This window comes from Oryctolagus cuniculus, chromosome 12 (genome assembly GCF_964237555.1).
Source record: "Oryctolagus cuniculus chromosome 12, mOryCun1.1, whole genome shotgun sequence".
NCBI lineage: Eukaryota > Metazoa > Chordata > Mammalia > Lagomorpha > Leporidae > Oryctolagus > Oryctolagus cuniculus.
In genome coordinates this window covers 86,531,584-86,552,362 of record NC_091443.1, presented here as the reverse complement: position 1 = coordinate 86,552,362, position 20,779 = coordinate 86,531,584, and the positions used below count along the sequence as shown (strand labels likewise).

Sequence of the window (20,779 nt, the reverse complement as noted above, 5' to 3'; positions counted from 1 at the left end):
GTCTGACTTAGTGGTGAAAAAATCTGTGTGGAAGAGGGAAACAAGCAGGACGAGGGCGCGTCCCCGGGCAGCCCCGTGCTGAGTTCGGAGCACTCGGCCTGAGCCGGCCGCCGGGACGCTGCGCCGCGGGGCCGGTCTGTGCCACCCGCGTCTCCATGCCGAGGGCTTCGCCCCGGCTGCGGAGTATACGCGACCTGGGGTTTGCGGAGAGAAGGCCTTGTCGGCAGGTGCTAACAGGGGAGGGACGCGACACTCGTGGGCCGCCCGCCGCCCTCTCTCAGCAGGCGCCTCACACACAGCCCCCCGTTCAGTGCCCCCCGACTCACTCCCAGCCGCTGCCCCCGTCCCCCCTTCTGTACGGCGGGAAAAGCCGACGCTGTGTTTGCTAATCGGTGCCGAGCTTGGATCCTCGGCTCTCCGACCCCCTTTTGAGAGGGGTAGAGGGGCACAAGGGAGACCCCGGAGGGGCCACACGGGCTGGCGCTCCGCGGCCTCGAGGGTGTCCGAGACTCGTGCAGATGTGGCCTCCAAATTGGGGCTCCTCGCAAGGCGGGCACGGGGAACAGGCAGACATGTGGCAATCCTGCGGGCAGGGCGCGAGGAGGAGGAAGGAAGGTCAGGAAATGATTAACAGGGCCGGGCTGGGTAGTGGTTAGAGCCGGACACCGCCCCAGGGACGCCCCCTCGGGGCACTTCTCCCTGTGCCCCCCCCCGACACACACGCGCGCGCGCGTGCACACACACTCACACGCTCTTCTACCTGATGGTGTCCGCCCACCTGCCGATCCCACCCCCCAGTGGTAATTCGGATTCCTCAGTCAAAGCTCTTCCGTGGCTTTCCAAGTTGCCTTGGTTGCCGTCAGAGCAAACCTCGGTCTCTGGATTTTATGGCAGTGGGGAGTTGTGGAAAGTGCAGGTGCCCAGGAAGCCTGGCCAGCAGGTGTTCAAATCCTAGCCTTGTGGCCTCCCTGATGGGCAGCCTGAGCTGGAAGGGTACTCAGCTCCCAAGCAAGAGCCGAGAATTGCCACTCCCTGGTGGAGGGCTGACAAATTACCAGCCTCACGTTTTTGAGAAATGACAGCAGGTACGGGCTCAGCTAACCTGGGGAGGGGGAGGGGGATAAACAATATCTGACCTTCGCTCTGGGGCTTCCACCTGTCTCCTCCTGTCCACCTGTTTGTCTTTAAGGCTGGCTGACCAGCCTCGCCGTGTCACCCTCCCACACCCTAGCACCATGGGACACACACTGACTCAGGCTGCCTTCCACACTGGTGTATCAGGTTCCTCTTTTCACCCTTGCAGAAACCCATGTCCTGATCCCTTAGCCCTCGCTGTACACATCGCTTCCTGGGGGACGCCTCTTCTGACCCTGCTGTACCCTGGGTACCTCCCAGGGCATGAGATGGCAGTGTGCGCCGCCACCCTAGGCCTTCTAAAAACCCTCCTAAGCACCTCATTGTCTAACGTTGGGCTTCCCCTTCTGGGAGGTCCACAAGGCAGCAAGCAAGCCTCTGGTTTCCTGCTTTTTCCCTGTGTAGGGCACGGAGGGAGCACAATCAGTGGGTGTTCATAAACGACCTGAGCCAGCCGGGTCTACCAGGGGAGAGGCTTAGGAAGTGACCCCATATATGCCAGGAAGTTGCCCCCACCCCCAGAGATGATGTCTGAATTTCCTGTCGAGTCTGCGATTATGATTTTAGCGGGGTCAGGAGTAAAAAAGTAGCGTGTAAGGTGTAAACTAATTTTTAAGCTTCCTGGAAGACTCTTGGACCTCCCCTTTAACTCAGTCCCTCCCCCCCCCCCATAACGGAGTCATTCCTAGGTGCTGGTCTATCACGTATTCCCACAGCAGAAGTCACCCATTGTAGGGATCTCAAGTAAGAGGACCCCTGCCCTGTCCCCAATACCAGGAAGCAAGGGCAAATCCTCCCTCGCCTGTGAACAGCCTCCCAGGCACGGTGAAAATTTGTAAAGAGCAGGACTTGGACTTGTGTGCACACATCTGCGACACACCGATCCCTGCTTCTGATGAGCCTGCTTCCAACATCACAGCAGGACGCCTTTTGCTTTCTTTCTATACTAAAGTTATATTTTGACCCCCCCCCTTTCACCTAATTACTTTTGAAGTGCCATTTTCTCGAACGGAAGATTTGTAGGATTACAACTCAAGATAATTTTGCTAAGTACAGATTGCTTCATAGTGAAGCTTGTAATTACTTCCACTGAATCTGTCTGCATTTTTGTGTGTTACAGTCTTTATGTTGTTAACAAATCCATTGAAGCAATCCAGAAACAGCAAGAATTTTTTTGTGGGGGGTAGGATCTTATTTCTAAAATAATGTTGGATTTTCCTGTTTGGCTTTATTGCTATTTAAGTTGTTATGCAAGAACTGAAATGGAAAATTCTTGGAATTATATTTCTTAGAATTATTTTTTTAAATAAATGTACCTTATATATTTAAAAAAAAATCCTAGGTGTGTTAGTGTCTTCCCTCTCTAACTGGAATAAACACCTCTGGCGCAAGGTCTTTAATGGAGTCCTGCCTGATTGCACATCAGGGATCCCCACCCTGGGACCGTGGCAAGATGGCTCTCCGACGCGGTCTTCCCTGTGTGTCCCTGAAAGTTTTCAGAATTGAAGGCGGCGGAGGGAAGGGAGGGGAAAAAAAAAAAAACCCGCAGTGAGTCAGTGTGTCAACGGGGAAGACCACGTGGCTGCCTGGGAACTCTGCCTTTTCAGTCGCTCGCAGCCTCAGCTGCAGCTAACACAGCGTCCGCTGTTCGGGGCTTGGCCCGCATCCCTAAGGCACCGAGGGGGCTCCGGCCGCGCCCGCTGGACACCCGGGCCCCGCGTGCAAAGCCTGCCGGAAGCGGCGGGTCTCTTTTTGCAAAGTGTGCGTGGTGTTTGTCAAAGAGGGGGAGGAATGGCCAGTATCGATCGTACGAGCTAAAGCACAGACGCGTGGTTACTAGGGGAGGTGGGGCGGGGGGCACACGTTGCGCGGGATCTGCCCGAAACCTCAGATGGCAACTTCTGACAGTGGTTCTTCAGCAGGACACAAGGCGGACTCCGCGGGCTCCAGCGAGGCTCCTTACATTACTGTTTAATGATTGACCGGGGAGGTTGCTCCAGGAGTAACGCCTCCGCCTCCTTGAAACCACGGGTCAAGAGGGGCTGTAAGTGCCCAAAAGCATGGAGGAAGGGCGGGGGTGAGGATCACCCTCTTCCCTTGCTGTTTCCCTGTCTGTCCATCACCGTTCCCAGCAATGACAGCAGGCCTGCTCAGCGCCAGGCTCTGGTCCCCGGAATGCCAGCTGACCCTCAGTAATTGCTTGTTGAGTGACTAAAGGAAAGAAAGGGGGTGGCCGTGGTCGCCGGCCAGCTCTCACCCTCCCACGAAGGACTCCGGGCTGTGATATTCACCCCTCTCCTCCCCAGGCTTCTGCGTCACCTCCTGGCTTAAAGTTCCTCAGTGACTCCCTGTCCCCAGCAGCCTCCTGCTGTCACCGTCACCTGTTCCCCTTTTGGTAAGGCTTTTTTTTTTTTTTTAAACTGCTCCAGCAATACCTTAAAATAGTTCCCTCCTTGGAGAAAATGGGCTTCCCCGCACTTCTGCCTCTTCCCCTTCCCCCTGGCCGGCTCCCTCTCCTCTAGGAAACACGGACCCTCCCCTGTGCACTGTGTGTGGGGAAGCCCCCACCACTCACCACCCAGACTGCCAAGGCCTCCCCCTGCCAACACCACCCATTTAACCCTGCTGCTTGGGACACGTGCTTGGTTTTCTGGTCCCAGTTCAGTCTCCCTTGGGAACAGGTTTTTCTTTTTACCTGTGGGTTCTCAACACCCTGGGTAGCAATAGCAGATATCAGCAAATGATTATATCAGTTGGTTGAGCTTTGTTGGAAGTGCCTTTTTTAAAGTAATTACATCGGGGCCGGCGCTGTGCTGTAGCAGGTAAAGCTGCCGCCTGCAGTGCCGGCATCCCACAGGCACCGGTTCGAATCCCAGCTGCTGTAATTCTGATCCAGCTCTCTGCTATGGCCTGGAAAAGCAGTGGAAGATGGTCCAAGTGCTTGGGCCCCTGCACCCACATGAGAAACCAGGAAAAAGCTCTTGGCTCCTGACTTCAGATCAGTGCAGCTCCGGCCACTGCAGCCATTTGGAGAGTGAACCAGCAGATAAAAGACCTCTCTGTAACTCTGCCTCTCAAATAAATACACAAATCTTTTAAAATAAATAAATACATGGCATGTCCTCTAGATATTCAGGGACCTCCACTATTTAAGAACAGAATCATATATTTGTGTCCTAGCAAGGTGCCAGATACTCCAGTAGTTTGCATGTCTATGTTTCTCTCTCTCTCTCTCTCTCTCTCTCAAGATTTATTTTACTTATTTGAAAGGCAGAGTTACAGAGACACAGCAAGAGACACAGTGAGACAGAGAGAGATCTATCAGCTGGTTCACTCCCCAGATGGCTGCAATGGCCAGAGTTGGGCCAGGCTTCAGGCACATCAGCAGAGAGCTGGATCAAAAGTGGAGCAGCCAGGGCTTGAGCCAGTGTTCATGTGAGATGTAGGCGCCACAGGTGGTGATTTAACTCGCTGCACCCCAACACTGGCCCCTGCATTTCTTCTTTATCACAACAAACTTTGAAGGCAACTAGAGTGCTGGTTCTAGGACCAGCGTCCCTTCTGATTCCACCTTTCTAACTCTGAGAGGCAGCAGGGTTGGCTCAAGTACTTGCATCCCTGTCACCCACATGGGAGACGTGGATTGAGTTCCTTGCTCCTGCTTTGGCCATTGCAGCATTTGGGGAGTGAATAGGAGCTCTCTTGCTGCCTCTAAAATAAAAATTTAAAAATAACCTTGAGAGGCAGAGATGAGGGGATATCAGAAAATTTGTGGAAATTTAATTAAAAGATAAGTTTATTTTGGTACAAAAACTTGTGAAATCTGGGGTGGTGGAATGCAGATTAAGCTGCCACTTGGGGTTACCCACATCCATATCATAATAGCTAGGATCAAATCCCACCTCCACTTCCAATCCTGCTTCCTGTTAATGCACCTGGGAGGCAGATGTCAATGGTTTAAGTATTAGGGTTCCTGCCATCTAAATGGGTGACTGGATTGAGTTCCAGACTGCTGGCTTTGGCCTGGTGCAGCCCTGGCTGTTTTGGGCATTTGAGGAATGAACCAGGGGATGGAAGATCTCTATCTTTCTCTGATACTCTGCCTGTCCAATCAATGAAAATAAATGAAGTTTAGGGAAAAAAAATATTTCTGAGCTTCTCTTAAAAATTTTAAAATCCATGCATAGTTTTTGCATAAAATACATTTTCCATGAATTTCTGAAGACTTGTGCTATTTTCTCTTTTACTGATGAGAGAACTGAAACTCCTAGAAGGCTAGGGGGCCAGTGTTGTGGTGTAGTGGGTTAGGCCGTCACCTACAGTACAGAATCCCACGAGGGCACCGGTTCAAGTTCTGGCTGCTCCACTTCTAAGCCAGCTCCCTGCTAACGTGCCTGGGAAATCAGCAGAAGATGCCCAAGTCCTTGGGCCCCTATATCTGTGTGGGAGACCCTGACGAAGCTCCAGGCTCCTGGCTTCCACAGGGGCTATTGTGGCTGTCTCTTTCTCTCTCTCCATAACTCTATCCCTCAAATAAATAAATCTCTTTTTTTTTTAAGGTGGTTAAATAATCGAAGAAATCTACACAATTAGTAAGTGGTCATTATCAAAGAAGGTGAAGTCTCACCATTGGCCCACACAGCCATGCAGAGGACTCTACAGCTTTAACATGGGGGAAGCCAAAGTTTCTAATGAGGAAACTCAGGTATTCCAGGACACAGAAGAGCCTTCACCTTCTGAGGGCCTGGAGAAAGAATCGCATGTGTTCGGTAACCACTGTCATAACTGTTATATCATTAACGTCCTCATTTGTACTGTTTTTAACACTTCCCTCTTTATCACCGGAAGTTCCTGTTGTGGAGGAGATGAGGTGGTTTGTTTCAAGACCCACTTTGCAGATCCAGTACTGAGAGCTTAAGCAGGCCGGTGTGGCCCTACCTCCAAGCAGCTCTTTGACAGTGAATATCCCTTTTTCCCCAGGGCCCCAGGCCTCCCAGGCATGAAATCAGGGGCTGAACTAAATGACCACCAAAGCCCTGTTCTCTTAATTGTGAGGGTAACGTCACAGGTAAAGGGCTTGGGACTTGGCATACGCTATGTCTATTTCCATGAGACCTTGGCAGATAGGAGGATTGTTGGGGCATATGGGGGACAATGACCTGAAATCACTGACTCTAGGATAGCTGGCCCAGAGGGTTAGCTGTCTGTCCTCTGAATGGGATCTGGGCCAGACTGGTCATTTAACCAACGTCACTGATGCACTAAGCTTGATTTCAATCATTGTCCCCCATCTGCCCCTGGTGATAGTCCTCCTATCTGCCAAGGTCTCATGGAAACAGACGTAGTGTATGCCAAGCCCCAAGCCCTTTACATGTGATGTTACCCTCACAATTAAGAGCGATATGAAAGTGAGCAGCACACAGTCTTATCCTCAAAGGGAGGAGAGACTGACGAGCAAACAGGCGATTGCAACACGCAGCGATAAGTGTTAAGAGGGGAAGTACCGGATGTTGCTTAGCCACAAAACAAGGGACAAGTAACCCAGGCTGGTGGCCGGTCAGTGGGGGCGGGGGAGGTGCCCAGTAAGGCTTTCTGGAGGAAGTGGCTCATGCCCTTGATACCTAGGGGGTAGGTAAAGTGGCTGGGTGGATGGGGGTGAAGAGGAGGACATAATGCTACAGGCAGAGGGAACAGCAGCTGCAGAGGCTCAGAGGCTCAGACAGGATGTCAGCCAGCCAGGCGGCTGGAGAGTCGTGAGGAGGGGCATAGAAGGCTGAGAGATGAGGGGAGCAAGGAAGGCAGAAGACAGATGGTGAAGTCCACAGCAACAGAGAGGTCTGGGCCCCTGGCGCCCTGGAATCTTTTCAGGGTTGCCCTCTGCCAGAGATACAGAGAAAGGGGAGATGGAGTAAACAAAGGAACTGATAATTATTCAACACTGAGAAGATGTTCAGTAGCACCAGTTATCTGGGAGAAACAAATTAAAACCAGAGTGCATAGCTAGCGGGAGACAAAGAGGCAGCGGTTAGAAGGCAGATGGGAGCCCCACAGACCCTTGCACATCCTGCCTTGGCCTCATCCCTCGGAAACTGTGTGCTTGAAGAGCTTGCAACCCACCAGGAGCGAGAGGCCGGCACGCTTCAAGAAGTAGGCTTTTGGTAGGGAAACCAGCCCTAGGCTTCGCGAACCTCTGTCTCTGCCTTCCCCTCTTCTTCCTCACCCTTAGTCTGACCTGACAGTTTAGCCAACCAGAAAGTTAACTTCTCAGATATCTGGAGCATGGGTTTCATCGCCCCTTCCATGAGATGCCTGATGCATTGGAAAGAAGTGGGGCTTGGGGTCCGAGCAGGGCCTCCTCAGCCACCCATCTGCTGTGTGACCTCAGGCCAGCAGCTGACCCCTCCTGAGCCTGCATCCATGAAAGGGAGGTAATAATGGCTGCTTCCAAATTAGGGCCTTCCGGTGCTCTGTCTCCCTTACCCGAATGTTTGACATTTGGAAACAGAGAACAGAGATTCACGTTTATGGTGGGGAATATTTTCTGAAGCCTCCAGCAAATGTTATCACACCGAAGGTTATAAGTGTACTTTACAGTTCGTCATTGAGAAAACTGCTCTGGCTGGCCCAATTAGAAGTAATTTTGGGCAGCAGCAGCAGGGGGAAGAAATAGTGTTTGACATTATTACTGTACAAAGAACAACAGTGGCAAAGTAAGGACAGGGGCTCAGAGCTCTGTTGGCCTTTCTCAGTCACCCCTGGGTCAGCTGGGGGACCGGGGACTTCGGCTGCAAGTGGAGACCAGGGCAGCCAGGCTTCGTGGGGAACTATGCTCCGGACAGAACGCGCAGAGAGCCGGAAGGAGGAAATCAGCCTCAGCGAGGAGCCACAGTTCTCCAGCACCAGAGTGCCCCGTTCAGCCCCTGCCACCATCCTGCTCCTGACTGGCGGAGTTCCGGGGAAAGGCACGTCAGAGAGGAGACGTTCTGTGCACCTCGCCGGGCCTTTTCCTGTGTGCAGATTGCACTAGCTAGTTCCCGTCAAGGACTGAAGGCAGCTGTTAGTATCGCCAGGCCTTCGGTAACAAACCTCCAGATCATGCCAGTGAGCCCTGGGGAGACAGGAGAGCCCCAGCAAAGAGCGCCTGGCACGTGGCAGGCACTCAAAGACCGACGCTGGTCTGGTAAATTGAGGCCCCTTGAGGTGCAAAGCTGACTCCGGAAGCACACAAGAAGCCTGACAGCTGCTGGCCCTGGGGAGGGAGCCTGGGTGCAAGGGAAGGGTGGGAGGGAAATGACTTTCTGCTGTGCATCCTTTCACTTCCTTTGAATTTTGTACCATTGGTTGTAAAAAAAAAAAAAGTAGCATAAAAAAAAAAATTCAAAGCCTAATGGGATTCCCCCCTCAGGAAATGAGAGGGAGAGAGTGGGTCTTTTGACTCCCAGCTAACCATGCTACTTCCTGTGTGTCCCGAGACAGGTTACCTACCTTCTCTGAGCCTCCTACCACCCAACTCCAGTGGGAACAATGACCCTCCATGGCACTGGGATGAAGGTCAAGGTTACATAGCAGCACCTACTGAGCCTGGCTGCGTGCCAGGCACTATTTTGAGTGTTCTCTGTCTGTGTTGACTCATTTCATCCTGGGACAACCCTCCCAGAGGGTTTCCTTCCTCCTCCCCATTTTGCTTGTGAGAAGAGAGTCCCCAGGAGACTCGGGACCTGGCCTGAGGTCTCACTGCCAGGCGGATACCCACCCCCAGGCCCAGCCCTTGGTGTCCTCGCCTTCTCCATAGGGAACACTTCCAACAGCCATAGAAAAGACTTTCTAAGAGTAGACTGTTGCATTTGGTGACAGGCTAGTGAGGTTAGGGAACCAGCAAAGCAGGGGGGATGGAAGGGAGATCGATTCGGTTCTAAGGAAGAATTTTACAATGAGAGTAGAGTAGAATTGTGAACTTTCTGCTTCACACTATCATTTTTAAATTATTGTGTTGTGTGTTGGAGGAAGACATAAGTGCCTCAGGACACGGCTTATGGCTTCTAAAACCACTGAGCGAGTGGAACCAGCCTGTAGGCGGCTTCCCCTACATGGCTCAAACACATCCCAGGCTGCATCCCTCTGCTTCCTTCGCTGGTTTCGTGGTCATCCATGGTGGGTCTTTTTGTGGTTGACAGCCTGATGTTAACCTCTCTGTGATTATTTACCTCCTTGTCTTATGACTGAATAAAAAGTAATTCCAGTGAATTGAACGTCCCAGACAACTGGTTCTCAATTTCTTTTTTTTCTTTCTTTTTTACTGCACTTGAAAAAAAAATCACCTGCATTTCCTTAACAAAGAGTTTCAAAATCAGAAATGCCCCTGAGTTTGTAAGGGGTGAGGGCACTTCATTTTCCTGGGGCGGAGCTGCAAAAGTTCCGCTCAGGCCACCCTCCCCCACCATAGAACCCTGAGTATTTCCCCCAGCACCCCGCAGAAAACAACCGGGCCACCCCCTCCTCTGAGCCTTGGAGGGGCCTTGTGCTCAGCCTGTGCTCACATAGGGAGCTCCCCACACTGGACCCAATCCTTCTCTTCATGTCGCTCCTGAGTGTCCACCCCAGCAGCCAGCAGTGGGCAGAGAAGGAGGCACCACATGGGGGCCTCGTCTCCGCCTCCCACTACCAGGTCTCACTGCAAACTCTCACCATCTCTTCCTGCCTGCTATGTTCTAGCGCAAGCTTTCACCGGCTCCTCGTGGCTCCCAGAAGCCAAGCCAGACCCTGCCCGACCCGCCAGCCTTCCTTCCCTGCACGCCCCCACAGGGCCTGTCTGCTGAGCAGACCCCGAACGAGCTCACCCTGGCTTCTCTTCCCTTGTCCCTCCAGCCATGGAAGTCGTCCCATCTACCAAGGCCTAGCATAAAGCCCATCTTCTAGAAATATCCCCCAAGGCATTCATAGTCTCTCTCTTTCCCTCCCTTCTTGGCTCCCCCCACCCCCGAGTATGGACTGCTCTTCTTCCTTTGCCCACATTCCCCTGGGCCTTTGCTTGCACACTCCTGCACCACATAGGACGTTTCGGTCAGTAACAGGCCATATATGCAATGGGGGTCCCAAAAGGTTATGGTGGAGCTGGAAGATTTCCCTCACTAGTGACATGGTGGCTGCTGTGACATCACAGCATGGGGTATCATTCACATAGAGGTGGTGCTGCTGATACAAACAGATCTGTGCCGTCAGTCGTATAAAAGTATAGCTCCGAGGGCAGGGGCTTGGTGCGGCAGTTCAGATGCTGCTAGGGAAGCCCACGTACCGTAGCAGAATGCCTGGGTTCAAGGCCCAGCCCTGCTTCTAATTACAGCTCCCTGCTAATGCACACCCTGGGACGCAGCAGGTAACGATTCAATCACTTTAGGTTCCTGCCACCTATCTGGGAGACCTGGATCGAGTTCCCAGCTCCTGGCTTTGGCCTTGTGTAGCCCTGGCTGTTGTGGGCATTTGGGGAGTAAACCAACAGGTGGGAGATCTCTCTCTCCTTTCTCTTTTTCAAATAAATAAAAATATTTTTAAAAGTATAGCACATATAGTTATGTAGAATGCATAACTCTTGACAATAGACAGTTACATCACTGGTTTGTGTATTTACTGTGCCACCTTTTTATCAGTATTTCACAGCGTACTCCCCCTACTTATAAAAAGCACTTTCCTGTATGCCGTGAGCCGTGCTTCTCCGGCCGCAGCCTCAGCCTCACACGTCTCAAGTTTCCCGTGCCTCTCGATTGCATCACTTTCTCTTGTGCTCAGTTTAATCTCATGTTGTTTTGTTCAGCGTGGCCCCGGGAGCGGGAGGCTGTACCACGCAATGTAGGTGTGTGGTAGGCTCCACCCCTTGTTCTGTGCAAGTTACACACTAGGGTGTTCTCACGGTGATCAAGTCAGCCGACGGTACACGGTACACGTTCAGGACACAGCCCCCTGGTGTGGTTAATGGACATGTGGCTGCACCTCTGAGGCAGCACCCATTTCAGCCTGCTTTGAAGTCGAGTAGCACCTCATTGGAAGGCAACAGCTGGCTATTCTCATTCATCTGCACAGATAGCTTCCTGCTGGCCCCAGAGTTGTGTACCTGGAGTAGGTTCTCAGTAAACGTTTGGCCTTTCAGTACAGCGACTTGATGGACAGAGCCATGGCTTTGGCAATGGACAACTGAGTTTGAGTGCTGCACTTGCTACCTACCATGTGGCCTTGGACAAGTCACTTATCCTCCCTGGATCACTTGGGTCTAAAAACCCATGAAATAGGGTTAAAAGAGTGCCCGCTGCATGGGGTCGAGAAGAGTGAACGCGTACCTGTCACCAGACAGATTTCCTGAGAAACAGGAATTGCCAACTTCACCCAACACATACTTCTGGGGCTTTTTCCTTTGCCCTGGATCCCTGGAGTGGGTATCTCTGGGGAATCAAATTAGAATATTCCTATTGTGTGACAAAATAATCTCCTTGGGACCCGGGCCTGGTTACAGAGGAGGTGGTGGAGAGACAGAGAGGATTTTGAAGAAAGTTGGAAGGGGCATAGAGCAGGCAGCCCCAGGCTCCAACAGAAGAGCTCAGACACTGCCCAGGAAGGCAGCCCCTCCCTTTCCTTCTGCTAGAGATTAGCATCTATTGCACATCCTTCCCAAAGCCATCTCCACTGTATTTCTTCATATAATTTTTACTTAATTATTTGAAAGGCAGAGAGACAGAGAGAGAATTCCATTCTCTGCTTCACTCCCCAATTGCCTAGAACAGCCAGTGCTAGGCCACGCCAAAGCCAGGAGCCCAGAACTCAGTCTGGGTCTCCCAGTGGGTGGCAGGGACCCAGGTACTTGAACCATCACCTGCTGCCTCCCAGGATGTCATTAGCAGGAAAATGGATTGGAAGTGGAGCAGCCAGGAGTCCAACCAGACACTCCTAAATGGGATGTGTGGCACCATGCAGCCACCTAACCACTGTGCTAAACACCCTCCCTCCTACCTGCATATTTTAACATGACTGAGTAACTGGAGAGCAGGGGAGGCATCTAGATCGTGGAGAGAGGGAATGTTCTAAGGAACCGGGTCAGGGTGCCTCTGGCACTGGGGGTGAGGGGATCGAGGGGGCCGGGAGCCCCTCCTGACATGGAGACATGTACTCCTGCCAATCAGGCTTCTGCCCTTACCTTAGTTTCCCAGAGCAGGCCTCCTAGAGAAGGCTGGCGGGGGGGGGGGGGGGGAGGGGAGCAGGACACAGCGCAGAGTGGACAAGCAGCGATGGAACAGACAACATCCTCTGTCTGGCATCTGGGGTGCTCAGGGCACGTTACTACACGGGTATTTTGAGCCACTTCCATCTCCTGAGAACTTGGGCGGAATACCTCTACTTACTTGTGCACACACCCTCCCAGCCTGTCTCGGTGATGGGCAGTGTGTGGGATGGGGGCAGGGGGGAGGGATAGACAATTAGTACTAGGGGCAGAACGGTCTGCACAGCAAGACTTGAGTGCCATGTGGCAGTTTTCCCTTGAATACAGGGTTCTGGACAAGGCTCGTGGCACTTACGTGACTTTTGGGGGCCATCTAACCCCATCCATCCTTTCACAGTTCAGGAGCCCAAGCCAGGAGGGAGGGCCGAGACTGCACAGTGGCGAGAAGGGTCTCTATCCTCCTTCTCCAGGGCACTGCACAACGGTGTGAAGAGGCGACAGGTGCATCACCACATGTTTGAAAAGGATAAACCCGGATTTGACCAGACAGTGTGGATCCTACTTGCTCAAACCGCAGGTGGAAGCCCCAGCTGGCTCCTTGCTGGACTGCGAACTCCTCTTTCCTCTGCTGGAGGTGGGGTGGGGTGGGGGCAGAGGGAGAACTTAGGAATCTGGATCCACAACCCAGGGGCCCCACTCTGCTGGCAGAGATGTCAGCCCTCCGGGCTCCAACGCGGAGGCAGCAGTCACTGCGGCTGCCCAGGCTTCTCAGGAAGCCGTTCAACCCAACGGGAGTGGTGCTCACGCCCCACGGCACCCTTGCCTCCCCCTCCCTCCTGGGTAGGAGACCGCTCCTAGATCTCACTGACGCCTAGAATGCCAGGAGGAACAAAGCTGCCTTGGAGAGGAGGGAACGCTGGCTCACACAGCACTTAACTGAAGAGTCACTCAGTGCCAAGGGGAGGGCGCTCCTGCACATCTGTGATGTCATCGTTAGAACGGTTATACAAACAGAAAGGTTAAGTGACAGGCCCGGGGGTCCCGCCTTTCAGGCTGTGGTGGGAACGGCCAGCGAGAGGGATCTGAAGTCAGGGCCACCGATGCTACACCTTGCCACGCAGGAGGAGTTTCCAGAAAGCTCGCGTTTACAGCCGGAGCGACCAGCAGCAGCCACTCTGGCCACAGACTCTTCTTGTTTATGAAAAACGCGCTCGGGTGTGCTTTCTGCTTGGATTCTCCCAGGCAGAGCCTCTGGGCTCTCCGGCTCCCTTGGGCTCGCCCCCTAGAGGACATCGGTGGTACTGCGGAAGCCGGGCCTACAGCGAGACCAGGTCCACTCCACCACAACCGGTATTGAAGCCGGCTTTAAGGACTGCTTTAGCCTTCTAGAGACGTGCGCCCAGCTCCTTCCCACGCTCACCAGGGCAATGCTGCGGAAACATTAAATGACGTAGAGCATTTGTAGCCCGAAGACCTACTGTTTCTATGAGTCATGTGTCAAATGGGATTTTTTTTTTTTACTACATTTTGGTATCTTTTCTATTCTGTGAGACCACTTACTGATTCAGTGCCGATTTTGCAGGACTGCCAGACTGTAATTATAAAATAATGGATTTGTCTCTGTTTAGTTATTTTTATTAAAATAATCAAGTTTTGGTGAGGGAGTATATGCCCAGGGTACAACATTTAAAAATCACTATTGCACTGCTGGGCATACACCCAAAAGAGCTTAAAACAGGTGGGCAAACAAAACATTTGAGCACAAATGTTCACAACAGCACTATTCGCAGCAGTCAAAAGGCAGAAATAACCCAAATGTCATCAACTGGCCAACAGCTAAAATGAGGCTTCTGCATACAGCAGAGTAGGATTCGGCCATGAAAAGGGACTGACGTGTTGACAGATGCTACAGTAAGGGTGGATCTTGAAGATGTGCCAACTGCAAAGAAGCCAGACATAAAAGGTCACATGTTGTAGCATCCCATTTATGTGAACTATGCAGAAGAGGCAAAGCCACAGACAGAGAGCAGTGTAGGTGGCCAAGGGCTGGGATAGGAGGGGCTAGGAAGTATCTGGTAATGAGTTATGGGACCCCTTCTGGGGTGATGACAATGCTCTGAAAGTAGTTGATGGTGACGGCCAACACTGTGGCACAATAGGTTAAGCCGCTGCAAGCGATTGCCAGCATCCCATATGGGCTCCGATTCAAGTCCTGGCTGCTCTACTTTGCAACTCAGCTCCCTGCTGATGTGCCTGGGAAAGCAGTAGAAGATGGCCCAGGTGTTTGGGCCCCTGCCACCTATGTGGGAGACATGGATGGGTTCCTGGCTGCTGGCTTTGACCTGGCCCAGCCCCTGCCATTGTGGCCATTTGGGGAGTAAACCAGTGGATGGACAAATCTCTCCCTCCTTCTCTCTCCCTCTCCCTCCTTTTCTCTAACTCTGGCCTCTAAATAAATAAATAAATAAATATTTTTTTAAAAAAAGTTTCTGTGTATTTTACCCCAATAAAATAAATAAAAGTATGCAGTAGAAACTAGATGCAGATAGAGAAAGAGAGAGAGCTCCCATCCACAAGCCTTCTCCTCAAATGCTCTCAGTCCTCAGTGGTTGGCCAGGACTGGGCCCAGGGACTGAATCTGGGAGTGGGGAACTCAATCTGGGTCTCCCACACAGGTAGGAATCCAAAGACCTGAGCCATCGCCGCTGCCTCCCAGGGACTGCATTAGCAGGAAGCTGGCATCAGGAGCAGGAGATGGGGACAGAACCCATTTATTCCAGTAAGAGATGTGGACATCTTAACCACAAGGCCAAAAGCCTGCCCCCTTATTGCCATTCTGGACCAAATGTTGACATTTGATTTGAGCCATTGTGGAGGCAAAGAAACATTCTGGTGGCAGACCACAGAAAACTGTCTTCCCACCCTGCAAAAGACCAGAACACCAGGTCCTCCTGGTCACTGAAGAACATGAGCAAGACTTGGGTTAGCCAAGTCTTGGCTTCATGTGACTGCATATCCTGCTACAGTAGGCAGAATATTGGTCCCCAAAGATGTCCATGTCCTAAACCTGGGACCTGGGCACAAAGAAGCTGACATGACAACAGGGAAGTAGGGCTGCAGGTGGAATTAAATGTGCCAATCAGGTGACCTTGAGAGGTTACTCTGAATTAATCTGGGTAGGCCCGACATTATAACAAAAATCCTAAAAAGTGGAAGAGGGAGGCAGGAGAAATAGAGCAGATGAGCTGGGACTACGGAAGGGTGGTCAGAGAGAGGCAACCTCGCTGGCTTCAAAGAAGGAAGGGCCACGAGCCAAGGGAAGCGGGAGAAGGCAAGGCGAGGGATTCTGAAAGCAACACAGCCCAGCCCACACCTGACTGCAGTCTGCTGAGACCTCTGGAACTGCCGGAGAACAAATCTGTGTTGTTCAGGTTTTTGGGGATTTCTTGCAGCAGTAATAGAAAGCCAGTACACATCCAAGGGGGCATCACACGGTTTGTGGTAAGCGGAATTGAAACTTTATCTTGGTGCAAAAACAAAGTTGATCTCCATGCACAGTTTTTTCATCGCATGTACTTTCCATGCACTGTTTGAAGATCCTTCATACAGAACATGTCCTGCTTGTCTCTGCAGGGTCCTGTGCCACACAGGGCTCCCAACAGGCAGGATAATGGGGTCTCCCAGTGCCTTCTATGCTCCTCCACTCATGAATGCCAAGCTAAGTGGGCAGAGGCCACGTGGCCCTCCCTCCCGAGGGAGTCAATGAAGGCGCCTGTGGAGGGGGTGGCGGGAGGTGCAGGAAACACCACCAGCTTGACCAGGGCCCTCATCTGGTCAGAGAGTCTTTTGTTTTCATGCCAGAGGGAAGGTGCCTCTCCACGTTGCTTAGTGGCGCCGGATTCTTCTACAGCCACCATGGACAGGATTGCTGCAGGCCCGTAAAGCAGCAGCCAGCGTGGAGGGATTCACTGGGATGTAGCAGGATTCAATAAATGATGGAAACGGGAACTGGCTTCTCTGCTTATGTCCGTCCATCATGAGAAATGTCCCCTCTGGAACTCTGCTTGCCTATCTAGAAATGAAGAGGTTTGATATAAAAGCTTGCTAATGGTCTTTGGCCCTTTTTAGCGATGTGTTGATTTTTTAAAAAATTTTCTTTCAGCCCCAAATGTACTCTTTTTGAAATGTTCCTTTTTGATGCTTTGGCTGTCTGCAGGCTGATTTCCTATTCGGTTCTGGGAATGGGAGACACTGGGAGGGAACAGGAAGTAGGGGAAGGGGGGAATGGATTATCTACCTGTTACCTGCACCTTTCAGAGTTCCTCAACTACAGAGGACAGCTTCTACTTCAGCCTCAAGGTTCCTTAGCAACTCACACATCCATCCCCTTGGGGCTGGTGTTGTAACCCAGCAGGCTAAGCTACCGCCCATGGATGCCAGCATCACATACAGGTACCAGTTCAAGTCCCGGATGCTTCATCTCCTATCCAGTTCCCTGTTAATGCACCTGGGAAAGCAGTGAAATGTGGCCCCTGCCACTCACGTGGGAGACCCAGATGGAGTTCCAGGCTCCTGGCTTCAGCTTGGCCCAGCACAGCACTGCCTGTTGTGGCCATCTGGGGAGTGAACAACAGATGGAAAATCTCTGTGGCTCCCTCTCTCTGTAATTCTGCCTTTAAAATAAATAAATAAATATTTACAAAACAAAGCCACAGGTCCCCCCAGGCTGGGAGCCAAGCGCTGTCCTCCTGGGGGGTCCTGTCTCTGTGCTCCCAGATTCTTGGAATCTCACCTCTGACACTTGGCTCCCCCAACACAAGAGCACTAGTGTCTGGGCTGGCTCAAGGTTCTCTTTTGTCTCTCAGCCTTCCAGTATCTATGTAACCATTTCCATGCACTAATTTTCCCTGTTTGTATTCCCTGGCATGGTTTTGGTTTTCCTTGGATGGACTGTAACTAGTTTTTTTTTTTAATTTACTTGTAAGAACTCTTTGTATATTAAGGAAATTAGTCCATTATTTATCACCTATGTCACAATTTTTTTTACCAGTTTGTTTTTGCCTTTGTGTATATGTTTATTCTTGTTCAGAAAAATGTAAAGTTTGATATACTCAAATTTATCAACATTTGCCTTTATAGCACCTGTACTCCAGTGATATGCTGAGCCAGACTCTCATCCCGAGATTATAAACACAGTCAACAAATAGGCTTTATTCCTATGCTTTTGTGGTTTCATGTTTGACATTTAGGTTTTTTATTCATCTAGAATTTATTCTGGAGTGAGGATTGAACTAGCAATGTAATTTATAGGGTTTTCCCAAAAGGAAAATGGTGTTTAGCCAGCCGTCTCAAAACTATGTACTGAGTACCCCTTCTCATCTCCTTCGATTTAAAACGCAAGCTTTGTTAAGCACTGCCTTCACATATTTACTTGCATTTATGTCTGGATTTTTTCCCCTATTGATCCATCTGTCTATTTATTAATTAGTACCACTTTGTTAACCAGAAGTCAGCACTTAATTTTATAGGTTCATTCATGTAAATGACTCTAATGTGAAGCAATTCTTGAAAGTCAAAATACAGGAAAGGGAGGGTGGAGTCCCTCATGTCTGAGAAACCAGATGTTAATTCAGGAGGAAATATATCAAAACTTTGATTTTCTAAGCCAAGACTTCCTGAATATTTTTTATTGATAAAGCAAATAAATATTAAATGTCCAATGTCGACCATAAATTATGTTCTCTTGGTTTTTGCCTAAATAAAAAGTTTGAATCTATAATTTTGTGTTTGGTTTTTTTAAGAGTTATTTATTTATTTATTTGAAAGAGTTATATATAGAGAGGAGAGCCAGAGAAAGAGAGATCTTCCATCTGCTGGTTCACTCCCCAGATGCCACAATGGCTGGGGCTAGGCCAGGCCAAAGCCAGGAGCCAGAAGCTTCTTCCAGTCCCTCACATGGGTGCAGAGGCCCAAGGAACTGGGCCATCTTCTGCTGCTTTCCCAGGCACATTTGCAGGGCACTGGATCGGAAGCGGAGCAGCCAGGACTCAAACCAGTGCCTATGAGGGATGCTGGCACTGCAGATGGCTGCACCACAGCGCCAGCCACTGTGTGTGTGTGTGTGTGTGTGTGTGTGTGTGGCTAACAGATGATACATTTATGAAAATATCAAAGCCAAGAACTCACAGCACTGAGTAACTCTCCAGGCACGCAATGCATTCCTTAGTAAGGTCAGCAGCTACTAGTTTGACTACCGAGATAACAGGAGTCTCAGTCCCATCAGGGATGATCTCGGGGGGAACCTGAGTATTTTTTTGCTCTTCTGGCTCATGATAGGGAATGAAGGGCAGAGGTAAAGGAGTGGGAGGTGGGCGCTCACCACTCTTTGGGAACAGTGCCCGCCTTCCCTGCACTTAACATCATTAATCCTCACTGAGATCACAGCCTACAGAAATGTCAGGTACCACGATCTGCCCGTGGTCACCGGTACCTTAGGAGTGGTACTGGCAACCCAGGGACCCCACAAAATGGTAGAATATCCTGGGTGAAAACTTCACAGGACGTCTCGAGAAGCATCAAAATACTACCGTGCAGGAAATCTATGCCTTTGCCGAGTAACGGCCTCTCCACGCATGAACAGCTTCCAATACAGGTGTGTGCTCGAGGTGCAGACAGCCCACGTGCCCTTTTGCACAGCCCCCTCGGCTCGGCCAGCCTCATCCCTGTGACGCTTCCACTCGCACCCACATACTGGGAGAGCAGCCTGCGTAGAACTTCGCGCGTCTGTGAGTGCGCATGTGTAAGGGGAGGTGGGTGGAGCCAGTGCAGGTAGAGGGAGGGGTCCTGGAGAAGCGATTCCGCTCCTAGGAATGAGTCCCCGGCCCTGCACCTTGCAGGGCCAGGCACAGAGGAGGAGCCCTTCCGCGGGCCTCTGCGGAGCTCGTCATTGTTCCCTCTTCCCTTCTAACCAGGGATCGGAAGCATGGAAAGATTTCTGCCTTGAACTGTTTTTCCTTGCAGCAAGAAGGCTCAGTTTTAAGTACAAAATGTACTTGTTTTAGCTGCGTGCCCCCAAGCTTCCAAAGGGAAGACCTTTCATGTAGTTGCGGAATTCTCTGCAGGCTTGTGTTTATTAAGTCCTGCTGTTTGCTAAGTGGTTTGCAGTAGGGTAAACATCATTTTAAAACAGGAAGTTCGCTTTTAATCCTTGGTCTGAAATCAAGTGCTTCACAAAACGCAAGGGCTTCCTTTGGAGGAAAAGTTACCGGGACAAAAGTCACAGCAGGAAGTCAGGTGGCGCTGGCTTTGCCTCCCCATTCACAGCTTTGGGGCAAGTTGGTTCATTGACAAATCTCTGAGACATCACGTTCTACTCTCAATCAATCCAGTGAGCGCCCCAGAGTGCAAGGACATCAGCCTCTCAGGTGCAAAGAGCAGCGAAGGAGGCTTCATTTCCCCTGCTGTCCACTGTTGTGCTGTGTGAAGGAACGGTCATTCATTCCCCATGAAAGGAGGCTTGGGCTGTTTCTAGTTTTGTTCTCTGTTACTATTTGTAACAGTTGCAGTGCCCTTCATGAGCAGTGGCTGCCAACCCAATCAGGAGGAGGGGTGGCGAGAATGGTCCCCATCTGCCTGTTCTCACCTTTTGGTCCGCTTGTCATTTCCTAGATTGTGTCGGCCATGCTTTCCCAGAAATACAAGAAAGTTAACAATGTTTCGAAAGTACGGGCTGAGATTCAGTTTGGCCGGGTGGCATCATCATTCCCATTGCTAGGCCTGGTTACATACTGTGAAAAGAATCCAGTACGAATCCTGATCAAATTAATAGGCCTTCCACATCCACCTCCTGATGGTCTGAGACTAACACTTACTTCTTTGTTTGTATTTGGAAATTTTTCAGAAGTCTTGAACTGGACTGATGATTTTATTTTGCCTAGCAAGGACAAGCAAATAATGTCAGAGAAACAGAAGTGAATTACCTAGAGCTAATGTGGCACGTGCTTAAAACACCTGGTGTCATTCTGGTTTTTCCTTGGCTGATCGTTTGAATTCAGTGCTTATCCTGGTGTTGAAGTTTAAGATAGAGCATAAAATTTACTGGTGGTTTATTTCACATAGTTCTTTACTCATGTGCACATGTAAGTTTGAAGAACAAATTAAAAAACAAATCCGCAGTGAACTATCCTGCATTGCCCTGGTGCACATGGGCAAGTGTTTCCCTACAGCAGCAGTTCTCAGAGTGTGACCTGGGGAGGAGTCACAGCCGGAGGGGGGAGGGGCGGTTCCCAAGGCCCTCATAGGTCCGTGAGGTCAAAACTATTTCCATAATAGTGTTCATTCTCATGCTGTTGGGTGTGTGCTGTGGAGCTTTCCAGAGGCTACGTGACACATCCACAATTATCTAAAAAAGCTATTAAAATACTCCCACCTCTTCCAATTATA

General features: G+C 50.8%; 1 protein-coding gene and 1 long non-coding RNA gene across 6 annotated transcripts in view; one reads left to right on the top strand and one right to left on the bottom strand.

The window, feature by feature from the left end:
• The window catches only part of USP3 (ubiquitin specific peptidase 3), a 192,882-nt gene that overhangs the window by 100,045 nt on the left and 72,058 nt on the right, over positions 1-20,779 (bottom strand). The window contains exon 1 of one of the 5 annotated variants that reach the window (XM_051821893.2): positions 12,693-12,735. The exons of the other annotated variants lie outside the window; for them this stretch is intronic. Within the exon in view, the coding sequence (XP_051677853.1) occupies positions 12,693-12,720 (28 nt within the window). The 5' untranslated portion in view covers positions 12,721-12,735. Of the gene's footprint in view, positions 1-12,692; positions 12,736-20,779 lie in introns of those variants that run through there. 5 annotated transcript variants of the gene reach the window in all.
• LOC138844699 (uncharacterized) lies at positions 3,055-5,828 on the top strand. Its single transcript, XR_011380933.1, has 3 exons — positions 3,055-3,178; positions 3,441-3,529; positions 5,694-5,828. It is a non-coding gene; the product is annotated as an uncharacterized lncRNA (long non-coding RNA).